This window comes from Chiloscyllium plagiosum, unplaced genomic scaffold (assembly GCF_037043375.1).
Source record: "Chiloscyllium plagiosum isolate Xiang-an unplaced genomic scaffold, Cpla_swu_hap1 HiC_scaffold_4, whole genome shotgun sequence".
In the NCBI taxonomy this organism is placed as follows: domain Eukaryota; kingdom Metazoa; phylum Chordata; class Chondrichthyes; order Orectolobiformes; family Hemiscylliidae; genus Chiloscyllium; species Chiloscyllium plagiosum.
The window spans coordinates 130,246,456-130,263,674 of NW_028270142.1; the positions used below are offsets into that span (position 1 = coordinate 130,246,456).

The window sequence follows — 17,219 nt, forward strand, 5'->3', positions numbered from 1 at the left end:
AGTGAAAAAGGGAGAACTTGGATGAACCAAACATTTTGGGGTTATTTTTGTGGATTTTGAAAATATGGCCAGTAATGCAATGGACAACCTTTGAGTGCACTGTTCAAAAGTGAAGGGTGATCATTTTAAATTCACTGTGTGAATAATGTTAAGCGTGCGTGGCTTGATGAAGCATTGTCTTTAATCTGGAATGACTGCTGTAACTGTGATATATTTAAAACGTGTCATTGAGCTTGCACGCTGTCATTTCAACATTGTCCATCCTTGCACAATGCCATCAATGCTGCCAGGTCAATCATAATCCTAATTAGTGCTGTCCTGGTCCACGCAGTGCAGAGCACCCACTGCAAATTGCCGAACCTTTCTCACAAATAAGAATTAAGTTGAACCGAGAAAAGAAATCATTATCTCGGTGTTTCCGTTTCTAGAACAGCTCTGCTTGAAGCAAAACAAAAGAAATGGTAATTGTCACTATGGCGACCACTTACACAATAGTACCATTTAAAACCTAAGGTGATGAGGCAGCAGTGCAGCAGCATAAAATTATTATGTATCTTGGCCTCATCAATCAATCCATCAGCAACATAATTACAAAGAATCTTGTCGCTACATTAGGCATTAGTGCTGTTCCCTTCAACAAGCTCACCTTTTGAACTGCCAGGCAGACCAAGATTGCTATCAGCTGTGGAATAGCCAATGATTTGGTCCAGCCATTCTGCCAGAAAAGCTGGAGCTATTTTGTGGAGTTAACTTTCAGGAGACAACAAGTGGGAAAGGAATAAATCAATTTAAAATGAGAAAATTTAAGTCACAATTATGGTAGTTCTGGCTTAAATAGCATACTATATTCTAGGTTGCAAGCACTGAGTTGTTGCAGTCCATGACACCCCGTATAATATGATCACAGTCCCAGTTGTGGGGAAGTCTGACCAAAACAAAGCATTGAATGGGACAAAGAACATTATTAATAATAGAGGGAAAAATTGGGTAAGAACAAATGACTGACCAAGAAGAGAGAGGGAAACATTATCCATGTTCAAAGACAACACCAGGCTATAGTCCAACAGGCTTATTTGAAACAGATAGCTAGCTAATGAAGGAGCAGCACTCCGAAAGCTTGTACTTTCAAATAAACCTTTTGGACTATAGCCTGGTGTTGTGTGATTTTTAACTACGTCCACCCCAGTCCAACACTGGCATCTACACATCATGTTGAAAGAGGGAGAGAAATTGGAGGCCTATTTAAAATGAACTCATTTGCGTGGATTCTGGCTGAAATGGAAAAGGCTTACACCTGTGCTCTGAGCTGAGGACTGGAACATGGTGTAAGAAGGGAGGGGAAAATACATGGAAAATAAATGAGGAAAAAGCCAGTACCATTTTTTTTTGCACAGTAGCTATGTTACGGTAAGTTATGAAGCCAATTAAACAATTATTTATTTCACCTCTAATGTTATCAGACAAAAATACAGTTCTTTAAGGGTTAATAAATTGATGCAAGAGTTTATGTTATTTGATATCCAAACTATTTGGATTCTCAACAGAATAAGTAACATTGTCACTTGGTAGTGCAGAACTTGAATATTACTAAAAAGAAAGATATGTCACCAAAATTGTTTATCTTGCAATCTCCAGGACAAATGCGAGAATGCCGAATTTCAACCAATCACAACAATTTATACTACAGTAGGAAAGGAGACTGATTGGCTGACAAGTCCTCGGATTGGCCACGGCAAGACCATTGGTTTCCCCATGTCAAAGCCTTGGCCAATTTGAGTTGACGTACCCACCAGTCAGCACCCTTTTCTCCTGTTGTACAAATTCTTGAGATCATGTGAAATTTGCATTCTTGCATTCACCCTGATATGTGCACGGCAGAAAGCTTTGGCCACATGTCCCTCTTCTCAGAAATGTTCAAGTTAAGTTGTCTGTATTGCTCACGTTCTTAAACAAATGGTAGCATATTATATATGATCGCTAAGTAATTCTTGTTACTAGTCTAGCTTCAGTCTGGCTTTTTTCTCATGCATGCTGACCTGGAAAATCTTCCTTTGCCTTAGCTGCGATAATTGTGACTCAGCTTACAACACCATACATTCGCATCGCCCCTGCTGCAGGCGACAACCAACTAACAGGTCAGACGTTCAAGTACAGACCAAATCATCATGCCATTCTTTTTGCCTCTTCTTCACTCACTCCCTTTCTTTCTCTCTCTCTCTCTCTTCAGTTTTAGAGATTTTATTTTCTCTTGTTACCTTCCACACAGCAAACTCATTGTGTTGTGTCTGCCTTTGGAAGTTTGCAACTAACCAATGCACTTAGGATCTCTCTCCACTGCATGCTTTCAAATTGCATTTTGTCTGTGAACGGTTAATTGGACCTAATATGTGGCAAACCCAACCTAATGCAAAGTCTTAATTGAGCAGAGAAAAACTGCATTTGCTTGTGTATATTTCGAAGAAAGAAATGCAAAATCAGCCTCTAACATAGTCAACAAGGGTACTATTTGGATGCTATAGGCACAGTTAGTATTTTGGAACAATTCATCCAAAATTCCACAAGTATGGTTTTGCATCCATGGAGTCAATGTAGAGAGAAGATTGATGTAGGAATAGCTGGCCTAGTCAGCTAGGCCTATATGCCATGAGTGAATTGTTAAAAATTTAATATTCTGCTTCTAGACAGCTCTGGATCCCCACAGGTTTCAATAGCCTGATTCCAAGGATGTGAGAATTGCCTAATATTCCCTTGAGTTTCCAAAAAATGAAAGATGGTGCAATTGGATATAAACTTTTAAAGGGGCTTCACAGAGTAACCACAGGAAAAAAATTTCCCTGGTTATTGAGTCGAGAACTAGGGGTCAGCATCTCAGATGGCCATTTAGCATTAAGAAGGGAAATTACAGAATCATTATGACTCAAAAGAAGGCCATTTGAGTCCTTGCTGGTTCTCTGTTGAGTAGTTACTGAGTCTTCTTCCTTCACACTGTCTGCAGAGCCCTGCACATTTATTTCCCTCATGTGCCCATTTTGAAATGGTTCATTGTCTCCACTTCCAGCACTGTCATGGGGCAGCAAATTCCAGGTCATTGCCACTCATTGTGTAAAAAAAGGTTACTCCTCAGACTCACCCTCCATTTCTTACTCAAAACCTTTGCAGCATTATCCACCAAAAATAACTTTCCTCTTTCTGCCTTACCTAAATCTATCACAATCATGTATCACTGTAGGGGAAAGAGATAAAAGAGACCTAAGGGGCAAATTTTCACACAGAGGGTGGTACGGGTATGGAATGAGCTGCCAGAGGAAGTGGTGGAGGCTGGTACAATTGCAACATTTAAGAGGCATTTTGATAGGTATATGAATAGGAAGGGTTTGGAGGGATATGGGGCGGGTGCTGGCAGGTGGGACTAGATTGGGTTGGGATATCTGGTCAGCATGGACGGGTTGGACCAAAGGGTCTGTTCCCATGCTGTACATCTCTTTGACTCTATGACTCTATTAAATTTCCCATCCATCTCCTTTGCACCTGAGAGGACCTCTTGCCATTGAATATATGCAGATACTCACTTTCCAGCAGTATTCAACTGAAATTGCCCTGCAGAGAGAATTCAGGCTGATATCTCGTTTGCCCATCTCAGCAACATAATGAACAATTATAGTGCCTTCCATATTAAATCAGATAACCTCTGTTTGCTCAGACAATTCTGCCTTCCTGACTACCCAAAATTGTGCATTCACCAGTGAAGTTAACAGAGAACTTAAACATTGTAACTGCAATGCTGTCTTAGCAATTTTCAACTATCCTGGTGGCGTGGAAGAATGTCTATTTTCACTGTCGCTATCTGGATAGTCTAGATTTATTATAAGGCCTCAGTTTTTGAAAGTGTTGCCTAAGTTTCAGCTGGCAGTGCTCTGATACCTGAATCAGAAATTCTTAAGATCAAATCCCACTTCAGAGACTTGAGCATGAAATCTAGGCTGGCATTCTTCACTCACTGCCATACTGAGTCATAGAGTTGTACAGCATGGAAACAGACCCTTTGGTCCAACTTGTCCATGCTGACCCAGTATCCTAAATTAATCTCGTCCAATTTGCCAGCATTTGGCCCATATCCTTCTAAACATTCCAATTTATATACCCATCCAGATGCCACTTAAATGTTATAACTACCCCAGCCTCCACCACTTTCTCTGGCCGCTCATTCCATACATGCACCACCCTCTGCATGAGAAGGTTTCCCATTCAGATCCCTTCTATATCTTTCCCATTTCACCTTTAACCCATGCCCTCTAATTTTGGACTCCCCTACCCTATGAGAAAGACCTTGTCTATTCACCCTATTCATGCCCCTCATGGTTTTATAAAGCACTATGAGGTCACCCCTCAGCTTCCGACACTCCAGGGAAAATAGCCCCAGCCTATTCAGCCTCTCCCTATATTGCAAACCTTCCAACCGTGGAAACATTCTTGTAAATCTTTTCTGAAACCTTTCAAGTTTCACAACATCCTTCCTATAGCAGGGAGACTGGAATTGCACATAATGTTCCAAAAGTGGCCTAACCAGCATTCTGTACAGCCACAACATGCCATCCCAACTCTTACATTCAATGCACTGATCAATAAAGGCAAGCATACCAAATGTCTTCTTCACAATGCTGTCCACTTGGGACTCCACTTTCAAGGCACTATGAACCTACACTCCAATGTCACTTTGTTCAGTAACATTCCACAGGGGCCTTACCATTAAGTGTATAAGCCTTGCTCTGATTTGCCTTTCCAAATGCAGCATCATACATTATTCAAAATTAAACTCCATCTGCCACTCCTCGGCACACTGCACGTCTGGAAGTCAGAAACTTATAGATTCATGCAGCCTGGAAACAGATCCTTAGGTCTAACTAATCCACGCTGGCCATGTTTCCAAAACAACACTAGTTCCTGCATTTGGCCCATATCCCTCCAAACCATGTACTTATTCATGTACTTATCCAAATGTCTTTTAAATGTTGTATCTGCATCCACCACTTCCTCTAACAGTTCATTCCAGACACTTGCCACTCTCTGTGTAAAAAAGTTGCCCCTCATATCCTTTCTGAAACCTTCTCCTCTCATCCTAAAAATAGGCTGCTTGGTTTTGAACTCCCCCACCCTAGGGAAAAGACCTTTGCTATTCACATTAACTATGCCTCTCATGGTTTTATAAATCACTATAACATCACCCCTCAAACTCCTGCACTCTATTGAAAAAGTACCAGCCTATTTTTAAAACTCAAGCCTTCCACTCCCAGCAACACCCTAGTAAATCTTTTCTGAACCCTCTCCAGTTTAATGATATCCTTCCTATAGCAGGGCAACCAGAACTGTACACAGTACTCCAGAAGAGGCCCCACCAACATCCTATACAACCTTAACATGACTGCACAACTCCTACACTCAGAAGTCTGAACAATGAAGGCAAGCTTGCTAAATGCCTTTGAATCACCCCATCTACCTGCGACGTACATTTCAAAGAATTTTGTACCGAACCCCCAGGTGTCTCTGTTCTACAACACTACCCAGGGCCCTGCCATTAATTGTATAAGTCCTGCCCTTGTTTGTTTTACTAAAATGCAATGCCTCACTTTCATCTACCTTTTGGCTGAGGATTCAGCCCAAGAGATGGATTTCAAAGATCCTGTGATATTAATTCAAAGAAGAGATGATGAATTCTTGCAAATAGCTCAACCATTGCTTATCTTTCAACCAACACAACTGAAAAGAGGTTATCTCGTCATTATGACATTCTCTTCACATGATCTTCTTTGTGCAACTTGCCTCCATGTTTTTGACATTACAATAATGTCTACAATCCAAGGTACTCCATTGGCAGTAAGGTGGTTTGGAATGGCTGGAGATCAGGAATAAACCTTTTACTGTATTTTGTTGGAAGTACCTAACTAGAAGGTCAAAGAATCATAGGTCAAATTAACATAAGTTAGAAATAATACGCATTATGACAACATTTAGTGGAATAGCATCTTTTTGTGTTTGCAATGTTCGCCAAATTTCCACGGGAAGTATTTACTTAGGGAAAAGTCTGCCTTGTTTGAAGAATGACTGTCCTCCAGACCTTAAATCTGTTTTTACATTACCCAAAACCAGTAGATGATTGATGAAAAATTAAGTTATTTTGAACAGCGGGCAAGGACTCTCTCCACTTGCCAGGTCAGTTCTGATTAAGTTAAAGTCAAGGTAGAAAGCACTTTACTGTGTTAGTCTTTCAATGAAAAGTGTTCCAAGGACTGAGTACAGATGGGGACCAGTATATCAGAAAGGTGATTGGTGGCAGTAGGCTGCAAAAGAGTAATGAGGATGTCATAACCTTTGGGTATGATTCATAGTTGCCAACACATTAATATGGCACCAAAATTGACATGTGATACCTAAAAATAAACCAACAGAAGTAGATTTCCAGCAATCTTACCAAAGTGACAATGTGCATTAATTAGTGCACAAGCCATTGATTGTTTATATGCTATCACCTTATCCAACTTTGAAAGAAGTGGTAATTTATTTAAATATTAGTTTACCCTATTTAAAAGGTTTTAGCAACTTGGGGGTAGGGGGATTTTTCTCATCTGGCCTGATGTGCTGGGTAAAGGGTGAACTGTTTTATATTTTAATCTCGTGCAATTCTGTGGGTACAATTGCAGAGGGTCAGGGTTAACTGTCTCAAAGGAGTCTGATGTAAGCTGAAACAGACTTTCATACCTTCTGCAATACAAACCAAATGCATTTTAATGCTTTCCAATGTCATTTATGATTTATTGCCCACTTTTTCTTGTATTTCTGAGATAAATTTATATTTCAACTGTGGTTTTCCAAGCTATGACACAGCACAGTAATGTGAAGCTGTTAAGAGCCTACATAGTGGGCACCCATGTAAAAATGGTCTATAATACTTTATTGAAACAAATAGCTGGCAATACGTCTTTGCTTTCTGTACATTTAGTTCACTCTAAAAACACAATTAACTTCACTCCTGCTGCTTTTTTTATGTTAACCAAATATAGTCACTTCTTTTTTTCTCTATTGATACTTCCTAGTGTACATTAATCACATTTTTTCAGAAGGAAACAGATTTTATTCCTGATATGGTTCAAGGTGATTACGTTTGGGAATGTAGTAGGGGTTGAGTAGGTGGTCTACCAGCTGACCTCTTGTAATAACTAATTTGAAAATGTAAAATCAACCTAGATTCCCCCATTCTCACTGGCAAATGGTGACTGTGTGGGAAATCGAGTTAATTTGGAGCTGATGCTGTCAGCCAAATATATCGTTCCAGTACTGGGCATCTTGAACAAAAAGGAACAGACTGAGCTCCACCCCATTTCAAGTAGGCATCTGTAGGAAAGAGAAAAGCTTGGAGGTTTTTGTTTGATGAACTGAGAGATGGGTTACAATGCCAGCGATTGTAAAATTCACGTCAGTTTTCTAACAATGAGGTAACTTGTGTGGTTAATGCCTTAATATTTTAAGTCAAGAATAAACGAAGATGAGATGATGAGATCTCCAAGTATCGATGGAAGGAGCAGAAGCGATATGAGCAAAGTTTTCCTTTAACACAGCAAGATGTCATGATCTGGGATACATTGCCTGAAAACACAACTGGAACTTTGGAAAGGAAACAGAATAATTGCTTAAGGAGAAAATAAATTACAGAGCTGTGTAAAGACAGAGGGAAGAGGAGCTAATATATGATCTTGACCAAAGTATTAGCACAGGCACAATCGGCTGTAAGAGTAATGAGGGGCTTTTGCCCAAAATGTCAATTTTCCTGCTCCTCGGATGTTGCCTGACCTGCTGTGCTTTTCCAGCACTACTCTAATCTAAACACCGTTAGAATAATGAAGTTAGTGAGGGTGTCAGGTTTTGGGACTATGATCTTAATTTAAGTTAAAAATAAAGGGGTCTTGCGTCCTGTTCTGAGATCTGCCAGGAAACTAATGTGAATCTTTTGATTGGCTGAGTCTCCTCAATCTCACCTCATGGGCTCTGAGAGAGGAAGGGTCTAAGATATCCTAGAACTGACAAGGTTAGCCTGCCAGGTTCTGGGAGAGGGGAGACACCTATAAGCAGCAAGACTCTGTCCCTCATGAGGGAGGATTGCAGTTAGGAGCTTGTACTCATGCTGAACAGAGCAAATCATGAGGTGTTAAAACAAGGATTAAAAAAACTCCTTTGCCTGTACTAAAGGAAGAACTCCAGGGGAAATTCATCACTGTGAAAGACGGGGTTGAGATTAAATATTCCCAGGCTGACAAAGGAAACAACCAGAGGTAAACCCTTGGGAGCTAAGAATCACCTTTGACTGATTCCAAAAGAACAAAATATCTAAATAAAGGAGCATATATGTGCGGATTGTATTTTCATTGGCATTAAAAGGAAAACTGGACATTCTGTTTTGTGGTTTAAAGTATTAATTTTCTACAAAGATAGCACTTATCAATTGTGCGTTTAGACCTTTGTTACAATGAAACTCATAAAATGTGAAATTTTGTCATGTCATCCTTTCGGATATTCATTGAGGAGTCCAATGTGGAACTAGACACAGGCCACTTAGCCCATTTAGTCCTGCTCTACCATTCATTGAGATCATGGCTGATCTTATAATCTTCAACTGCACTTTCCTGCCCTTTCACCATAAACCTTTATTCACATGTTGATCAAACATCTCTCTATCTCAGCCCTGGGTTGCGCTTTGGAGGGTCGGTGTGGACTTGTTGGGCTAAAGGGCCTGTTTCCACACTGTAAGTAATCTAATCCCTGAATATCCTAATGACCCAACATTGACAGCCCTCTGCAGTAAAGAATTCACCACTTCACTACCCTTTATGAGGGAAAAATAAACTTCATGTCTGTTTTAAATAAGCCTCTTATACTGAGTTTACGCCCTCTGGTCTTAGACTCTCCCACAAACGGAAACAATCTTTCCACATCGGCCTTGTCAAATCCTTTGAGAATTTTGTGTGTTCCAATCAGGCCTCATTCTTCTCCATTCCAAATTTATCTCCAAAAGTTAGAGATCATAATAGGGCCGAATGGCCTCATTCTGTGCACTGTGATACTGTGTTACAGTGGAGCATGTGAGGCATTGACAACATAAATTCTATGTTCCCAGCACTTTTTTTCGTTATCTGACTTACATGAGAGAAAGGCAATTTCAATAAATGTACTTTTGACATTCCATCACATTATGTGGTAAACAGTGCAAATAGTAGTTGATAAAGAAAGCCTCCAAGTGCTAAGGCACTCACTACACGATGCTAGTTATCTCATTCACACAGATATTAAGTGATTCTGTGATCATTCAGTGGCTGCCGGTTTATGAATAAATTGTTAGGAAATAAAAGTTTGTGGGCGAGATGTATAGCTACGATTTGGATCTCTCAAAGGTGACAAGACCTGGAGAGCTTAGAGAAAAACAAAGAGAGAGAATGCATGATAAATGAGCTTATCTCACTCCCTCAGACACAGGAGCAACAAGATGAAGAATTATTGACACTTCAGTACTTGGGGGCACGGGGAGAGTTAATTCATGAAGAGTGGATGGAGAATTCATTTATTTCTTGGTCCAGTGTGTCCATTTATGACAATGTCAGTTCATATGGAGGCACGCTGCTGTTTGTGGCTTGATAACTACCAACATAGAAAGGAATACACTGCATGTATTCTTTTATTTTATGGGTCATCATAGTGGTATATTTCTCAATAAAGTATATATGAAAGAACAACGTATTTTTAAAAGTTGTGTTTTTTGTTTAAAGAAATGTGACCTCAAAATAATGCTGTTTAAGATTGGCAAATGTATAAGCAAATTTATGAATTCAATTACATACTTTTTTTTATATAATAAAGAATATTCAATCCATTAATAATAACCTCTCATGTCTACTCAGTTAAGTGAATGGATTTTTAATTAGATCGAATCTCACCCAAACCCGATTAAAATAAAAGAATTAGTATGTTATACTGCCACCTTTTCTTAAATTCAAACATGTCAGAGGTGGTCATTATGCTAATCTTCACAGTGTAATTTTGAGGCCAAGGTTACTTCTTCTGTGTCTTTGGGAGATAATGATCAAGGAAGATCTTTCTTCCCTAGGTAGAAGTGAAAATAAATGTGGACTTCTTTTTTCTTTAATTTCCTTCCTGTCTGAATTTACTGCCTTTCAGGAGGTGCAACTCGCAAACCGAGTGCTGAAGAACCAGAAAAGCAGACAGACCACACTGTAAAAATCGCTGGGGTTATTGCTGGAATTCTGCTGTTTGTCATCATTTTCCTTGGCATAGTTTTGGTCATGAAGAAAAGGTATGTGTTAGACAACAGACAGCAGTAGTGGTGGAACCATAGCAAAAAGAATCCATTTCCTCAACAGTGACCCTTGCTTTGTATAGTTCTGAGGAATGTGGCACCACAGTCTGTGTAAAGAGATTGACTTGGATTTATTAACAGTCTCTTACTTGAATGGGTCAATCTTTTAAAATGCAAGCATATTTATTCCTCATTAAAAAAAATGTGCATAAGGTAAATCTATTGTCAAGGCCACTGGTATTCCACCTTAACGATAAAAATAATGAAATACACTCCCTAAAATGTTGATAAATCACATAGGATCCCATGTAACAAGGATTTGCCTTGCAAGTCACTGGGAGCTATTATTGTAAAATGATACACAAATGTCTTTGTTTTCTAAAGAAGGGAGGGTGCAGTTTATTATCTCTGGACAATTTGTTGGGTGAAAATGTGGTCCTAACACAGATCCTTGAGCATTTTATGCCCTGATCCTGACCATGTGATTTGTCTACATCAATCTAATTCAGTATGTCTGTGGTCTGCCATCATTGAGTGAGCCCCTCGGAGAACCAGATAGATCAAGAGCTTTAACATCTGCTCTAAATTCTTGGGCCACTTATCCATTACTTTATGCACGAAGTAAATGTAGTACGTCTTTCATAGAGACACGGTTATATTATTTATGATCAATACTTGGTTATAAACATTGCAGAATGTAGCTTATCCTTTATCACGTTAATCACCATGGGCTTTGCTGTCAGTTACTATGGCCTTTTGTGGCCATGAGCATTCACAAGAAGAAAGCAGACTCAGTGCTAGCATCATAATAGTTGAAGGAGACACCAGTCATTGAAGTAGGATGTTGTTTGGTGTATACAGTTAAGCGTGATATCTATGCAATTAGTTCTTATAAAAGCTAATCTGAAACATATTTAAAGGTGAGATAAAATGAAGCAACTCTCATTCTCATCCTCTTTGAGAATTCACAAAGGATCTAGGCTTCTATTCTAATTGGAAATGGTGACATGTAACACATATTGCCATAGCAATGAAGCTCAGCTCAAACTGGTCTCAATTAACAGGTTTGTGTTTCACAGGAAATGCCTGTGAGTTGCAGAAGTGACCATCATAATCCATCACTATCTAACATGTGGATTAGGGTATGTGGAGGAAAATGTGCAAGTGAAAGGTTTTATAAAGGGCTGCACCTGATTGAGTCCTGTGCACATTCAAAGATTAGAAGACATCTTGTGAAAAATGCACCCAAATTGCTCCAGGCAAGTTCCATGTAATTGTGAAATTAACCAGGCTGTTCAGTGCAGTTTGGGAAGTTTACCGCAGATGGTTTTCAAATGTGTCTCAAAGATAACAAAACAGAAATCATTTGAAAATGCTGCATCTGAGTGCTGTAATATCAAAGCACCCACCATCCAACCAAGTCCAGGTTTTCAGTGGTCTCTTTCTACAGTTTAATGTATTATTTTGAACCTTTGCAGTTTGCAGATTAAACATGAAAGGTGAGCTGTAAAGACAAAGGCCAAGAGGATACAGATAATATAGTGCTCTGTGTATAATCAAGCATTGAATTGCTCCAGGCTGCACTCTGAGACAAAACTCTGCCGGCTTGCTGAACCGACCTAGAAAGTGCCATGACCTTAGCATCGATTGTCATCCATGACAATTGGCCCTCATTTCTCATAAGACTGAATATAGTTGATATTTTATAATGGGAAGAGTGACCCTAAGACCTCTTAGTGTGAGAACATTTGACAAGAATAGTGGAAACAAAGTGAGCAAAATACAACTGGAGGGTTTAGATTTTAGAAGCCTGCAATCAGAGACCTTGCAACCCTGCAGCTATGGTTTTCTCCAGCTACTTCATTAAGTGCCACAGGTATTTGTTCTCATCCACTTCAAACGATGTAGTTTTCTTACAAGAGAACAGGAGTGGCCGAGTGAGAATTGCTGCATGCAGATATGCTGACTTCAGATGGATATTGAGATCAAACAGCAATCCGAAGGCTCCTCTATTCTGTACTCTCAAAATATCCACATTTGTTACCTTAACTCCACATGAAGGGATTAAACGATGCAGAAAAGTTATTTTACATAGGAATTTCACAAGAAGACCCCTTTCCCCATTAAAATGCTTTTCCCAATTTCTCTGACTTTTTTGAACCTTTACACAATCCATCCACTATATTTGGACTGAGTTGATTTGAAAATATCTCAGTCATACCCTTCAGAGATGCTGAAGGCCTTACTTTCCAGGGGTTGCTGTCCTTACATACTGACGTTGCCAGCCCTCCATGACTGCAATGCTGTTTTGAGCAATAATCACTAGGCCGTAAGATCTAGCAGCAGAATTAGGCTGTTCAGCAGATTGAGTCTACGCAACCATTCGATCATAGCTGATATGACCAGCCCAGAGGAAAAACAAGTGGGCCATTTGTCCGACAAATATGGTTTTGAAGACTTCTGTCTCCGGGTTTGAAATAATTGGACAAGGAGGGATTAATGACACTTTGACTGTCAGTCAAGAACCATTCAATCAAACAATTACAACTGTTTACTTTCCAAGTGGTGTGGGAATATTTGGAGATGAACCTGTCAGGTAACCAATGGTAAGAGTGTTGGGGGAGAGGTTGGTGTGGAGCAGTTCATGAAGTCATTCAGTGCTTACAGTGCAGATGATGGCCATTCAGTCAATTGTGCCTGTTCTTGTTCACTTTATCTAATTCCCCTCCACCTTCTCCTCATAACCTGATGTATATTCCTCTTCAAATAGTAATCTAATTCTCTCCCGAATATCTCAATCTCCACTGCACTCCCAGACTGAGCCTTCCCGATCTTAACGACTGTGTGTGTGCAAGGCTGTTTCCTCATGTCTCTGTGACTTCTTTTGGCGCAAAGCTGCAATCGGTACCACCTGCTTCTCAATCCTTTCGCCAATGGGAACACTCTCACTCTATTTACTCTGCCCAGGTAGAATCAAAAAGTGTGGCGCTGGAAAAAGCACAGCAGGTCAGGCAGCATCCAAGGAGCAGGCGAGTCAACGTTTTGGGCATAAGCCCTTCATCAGGACTTTGTGGGGGCAGATCGATCAATAGGAGGGTGGGGCTGGAGCTTGGGGGTAAGGTAGGTGGGATGGCAAAAGGTGGATGTCGGTTTCAGGGAAACCTCAGCGAGGGGGAGGGGAGGGGGAGTGGACGGGGACTGCTGGAGGGGTATGTTGGAAAAGGCAGGGCTGGAGGAGATGATGATAGATGCAGGGATGGAACACTGGTTGCACCACCAATTGGCATCAGGACCTGGAAAGGAGACTCCCTCCTGTCACTGACCAAACAGCTCACATGATCAATTCTGCCAGGTCTCACATGCAAAAGCTGAGTGACAGTGGGCAGAAGCCTGCAAATGGGCACTATTGGCACACTTAAAGGATTTAACTGGGTCACAAACAGGCAGCCCACACTGCACCTCCCAACCTTGCTCATAAAATGAGGGCGGGGGCCGTAATCTTTACAACAAAGTCAGCCAGGTCGACCTCATAGAATATGAGTTCCCTGATTGGGGCTGTTAATCTGGTCCAATCAGGGAGCCCTGGCCAACAGATAAGAACAGAGATTCTAGAAAATTATCACTGCACTTTGAATTGTTTAGGATTTTTTTTTATGTCTCTTGGTATTTGAATATATTTTCCATTAGCTATGTATAGGAGATAGCTCTCCACTGCTCGCATTTAGTTGGACTGTGCATTGTAGAGATAACTTAATGGAGGGAACAAGAAAAAGAAATTAATAAATATTGCTGAGCCTCTCCTGAAAAAAAGAACAGAGATTCTGGCAGTCTGGGTGCTGACTCTGATGAGGCTGTGCCAGAGTCAGATCTTTCCACATGTATTAAAGGGTGACTTGGTGATGGGATATTGGCCACTGTGGAGTTATTTCAGAGGCCTGCAGGGTGGTGGCAGGCACAGCGCCCTGTCCTATGGGTCCACCCCGTCTGCTCTGTTACCCCAACCCTTGTCTCTTTTGTAACTACACAGTAGAGTTTGCATTGCCATCCATTTGATCACACTTATCCTATATGGGGTTCAAACCAGTGCACACACAAATAATCAATGAATTTCAAGGGAGAATTATTTCTTCAGCTCACTAGCTGATGGGAATGTTTAGTTTATTGGCATATTAACAGCATTGCTCACCATATGGACATTGTGACCATACCTCTGTTAGGTGCTTATTGGGTAGATTAGATTAGATTAGATTACATTACAGTGTGGAAACAGGCCCTTCGGCCCAACAAGTCCACACCGACCCGCCGAAGCGAAACCAATCGATACCCCTACATTTACCCCTTACCTAGCACTAGGGGAATTTAGTATAGCCAATTCACCTGACCCTGCACATCTTTGGACTGTGGGAGGAAACCGGAGCACCCGGAGGAAACCCACGCAGACACGGGGAGAACATGCAAACTCCACACAGTCAGTCGCCTGAGTCGGGAATTGAACCCGGGTCTCAGGCGCTGTGAGGCAGCAGTGCTAACCACTGTGCCACCGTGCCGCCCACGGTAGTGAGAGGATGAATTCTGCAATGTCAGCACTCGCTCTATTGAAGTTGCACTCGTCCATGAGCTGTCAGTCTCTCCCTTGGAGCACAGTTTGCAACCACCACCTCCCAGCCCCACCTCTCCCGAACACACAAAATTAGAGATTATCTTTATTTTCTTGGTCAAAAATCAGCAAACTGAAAAAAACAATGTGGCAGCACCTTCTCAGTTTGTAGTTTGTCCAGGGGAAACCTTTCTCAGCAAATGTTCATCCAAAGAGTAGTTACTAACACTTTCTATGGTCATTTTTCAATTTGGTTTACATAGTACCTCAAGCTTTCTAATTTTGAAATGATTACTGAATAATGGTTGTGGTGATCCGTCTTGTTATTCATTAGCAGTGAATGTCAGCCTAATGACAGCAGGAGAACTGGCGTAGTAGGAACAGGAAGGCAGGTCAGGATGATGAACAGATACACAAACCTACAGAGGTCAAAACAAAAGGCCCTCCGGCCCATCGTGTCTTCACTACTCAAAACAATTCTAATCCAGTACTCCCCCTCCCCCCCAGCCTCATACTCCCCCCGCCAGCATCGTACTCCCCCTCCCCCCCGCCTCGTACTCCCCCTCCCCGCCTCGTACTCCCCCTCCCCTCAGCCTCATACTCCCCCTCCCCCCAGCCTCGTACTCCCTCTCCCCCCCAGCCTTGTACTCCCCCTCCCCCCCAGCCTCATACTCCCCCTTCCCCCCCGCTTCGTACTCCCCTTCCCCCCGCCTCGTACTCCCCCTCCCTCCCAACCTCGTACTCCCCCTACCCCCCCCAGCCTCGTACTCCCTCTGTCCCTCCCCCCCAGCCTCGTACTCCCCCTCCCCTCCCCCTCCCCCCGCCTCCCCCCGCCTTGTACTCCCCCTCCCCCCCAGCCTCGAACTCCCCCTCCCCCACCTCATACTCCCCCTCCCTCCCACCTCGTACTCCCCCTCCCCCCCAGTCTCGTACTCCCCCTCCCCCTCCCCCCCAGCCTCGTACTCCCCCTCCCCCCCACTTTGTACTCCCCCTCCCCCCAGCCTTGTACTCCCCCTCCCCCCCAGCCTCATGCTCCCCCTCCCCCCCACCTCCCTCCCGCTTCGTACTCCCCCTCCCCCCTAGCCTCGTACTCTCCCTCCCCCCCAAACCTCATACAACCCTTGCCCCCCAGCCTTGTACTCCCCTTGGATTGCAGATGCTGGAGATCAGAGTCGAAAAGTGTGGTGTTGGAAAAGCACAGGAGGTCAGGCAGCGTCTGAGGAGCAGGAGAATTGAAGTTATGAGCATAAGCCTTTCCTGATGAAGGGCTTATGCTCAAAATGTTGATTCTCCTGCTCCTCGGATGCTGCCTGACTGACTGTGATTTTCCAGCACCACACTGTCCTTCAGGTTAAACCATCGCTAGTTGTCTGTCTGTCCGATGAGACAGCAGTCCAATGGTCTGGTAAGACTGTGGCAACTTTACCTTTGTTCCAAAACTCTTAACACCCAGTCTAATAAAACAACGTGAGCTTCAACAACTTCAGTTAACCTAACCTCAACAATGTTTTAAGGAGAATGTCCTAGATTTGCACTATCCCTCACCACTAACATCCAACTTCCCACCGTGCAAAGACAACTTCCTTAAAATCATCTGTCTCATTTCACTTAATCACTTAACATTAGAAACATAGAAAATACAAGCAGGCATAGGCCATTTGGCCATTCAGTATTGCCATGGTCATCTAACTCAGTGACGTTCCCACTTTGTCCCCATACTCTTCAATCTCATTAGTCCTAAGAAATATATCTAATGAAATATTGCTTCATTAGAACAGTTCCTGGAATTACAGCATTGTTCAAGAGGAGGGGTCGAAGAGACTGTGTTGACATCCTGTTCAGTTTAGAAAATTAAATTTAGAGAAATCAGCAGAAAAATGAAGGATACAAAAATGTTGCAAGGATTAACAGGGTAGATCTCAGAATGATGTCTGTCCTGGGTAGGAGGAATCTATTATCAGGGTCACAGTCTCAGAGTCTGAGGTGCCCATTTAAGACTGTGATGAGGACTAACGTTTTCACTCAGAGAGCAGTAACTCATTGGCATTCTCTACCTCAAGGGACTGTATAACTTCATGGAGGAGATCTGTTATGAAGGTGTTGAGGTGTACTGTACCTTTAAGAGAAAGAGGAAGCTAACAAGGACTGACTGAAAGCACAGAGTGTACTGAACAAAGTAAAAATCTAACACTTGGTTGTCACAGAACAAAAACAAATTAAAGTTCAGCCAACAGTTTAAATTATGTCCCAGATACCAAAATCCAA

At 42.0% G+C, this 17,219-nt stretch overlaps 1 protein-coding gene across 7 annotated transcripts in view; it reads left to right on the top strand.

Annotated features, from left to right (window-relative positions):
* The window catches only part of LOC122548881 (receptor-type tyrosine-protein phosphatase mu), a 903,264-nt gene that overhangs the window by 662,765 nt on the left and 223,280 nt on the right, over positions 1-17,219 (top strand). For 4 of the 7 annotated variants that reach the window (XM_087986678.1, XM_087986679.1, XM_087986680.1 and 1 more), the window contains exons 14-15: positions 2,061-2,135; positions 10,219-10,354. In XM_087986678.1, coding sequence (XP_087842804.1) covers positions 2,061-2,135; positions 10,219-10,354 — 211 coding nt within the window. The remainder of the gene's footprint in view (positions 1-2,060; positions 2,136-10,218; positions 10,355-17,219) is intronic. The other 3 variants (XM_087986683.1, XM_087986685.1, XM_087986684.1) reach the window with 1 other exon arrangement.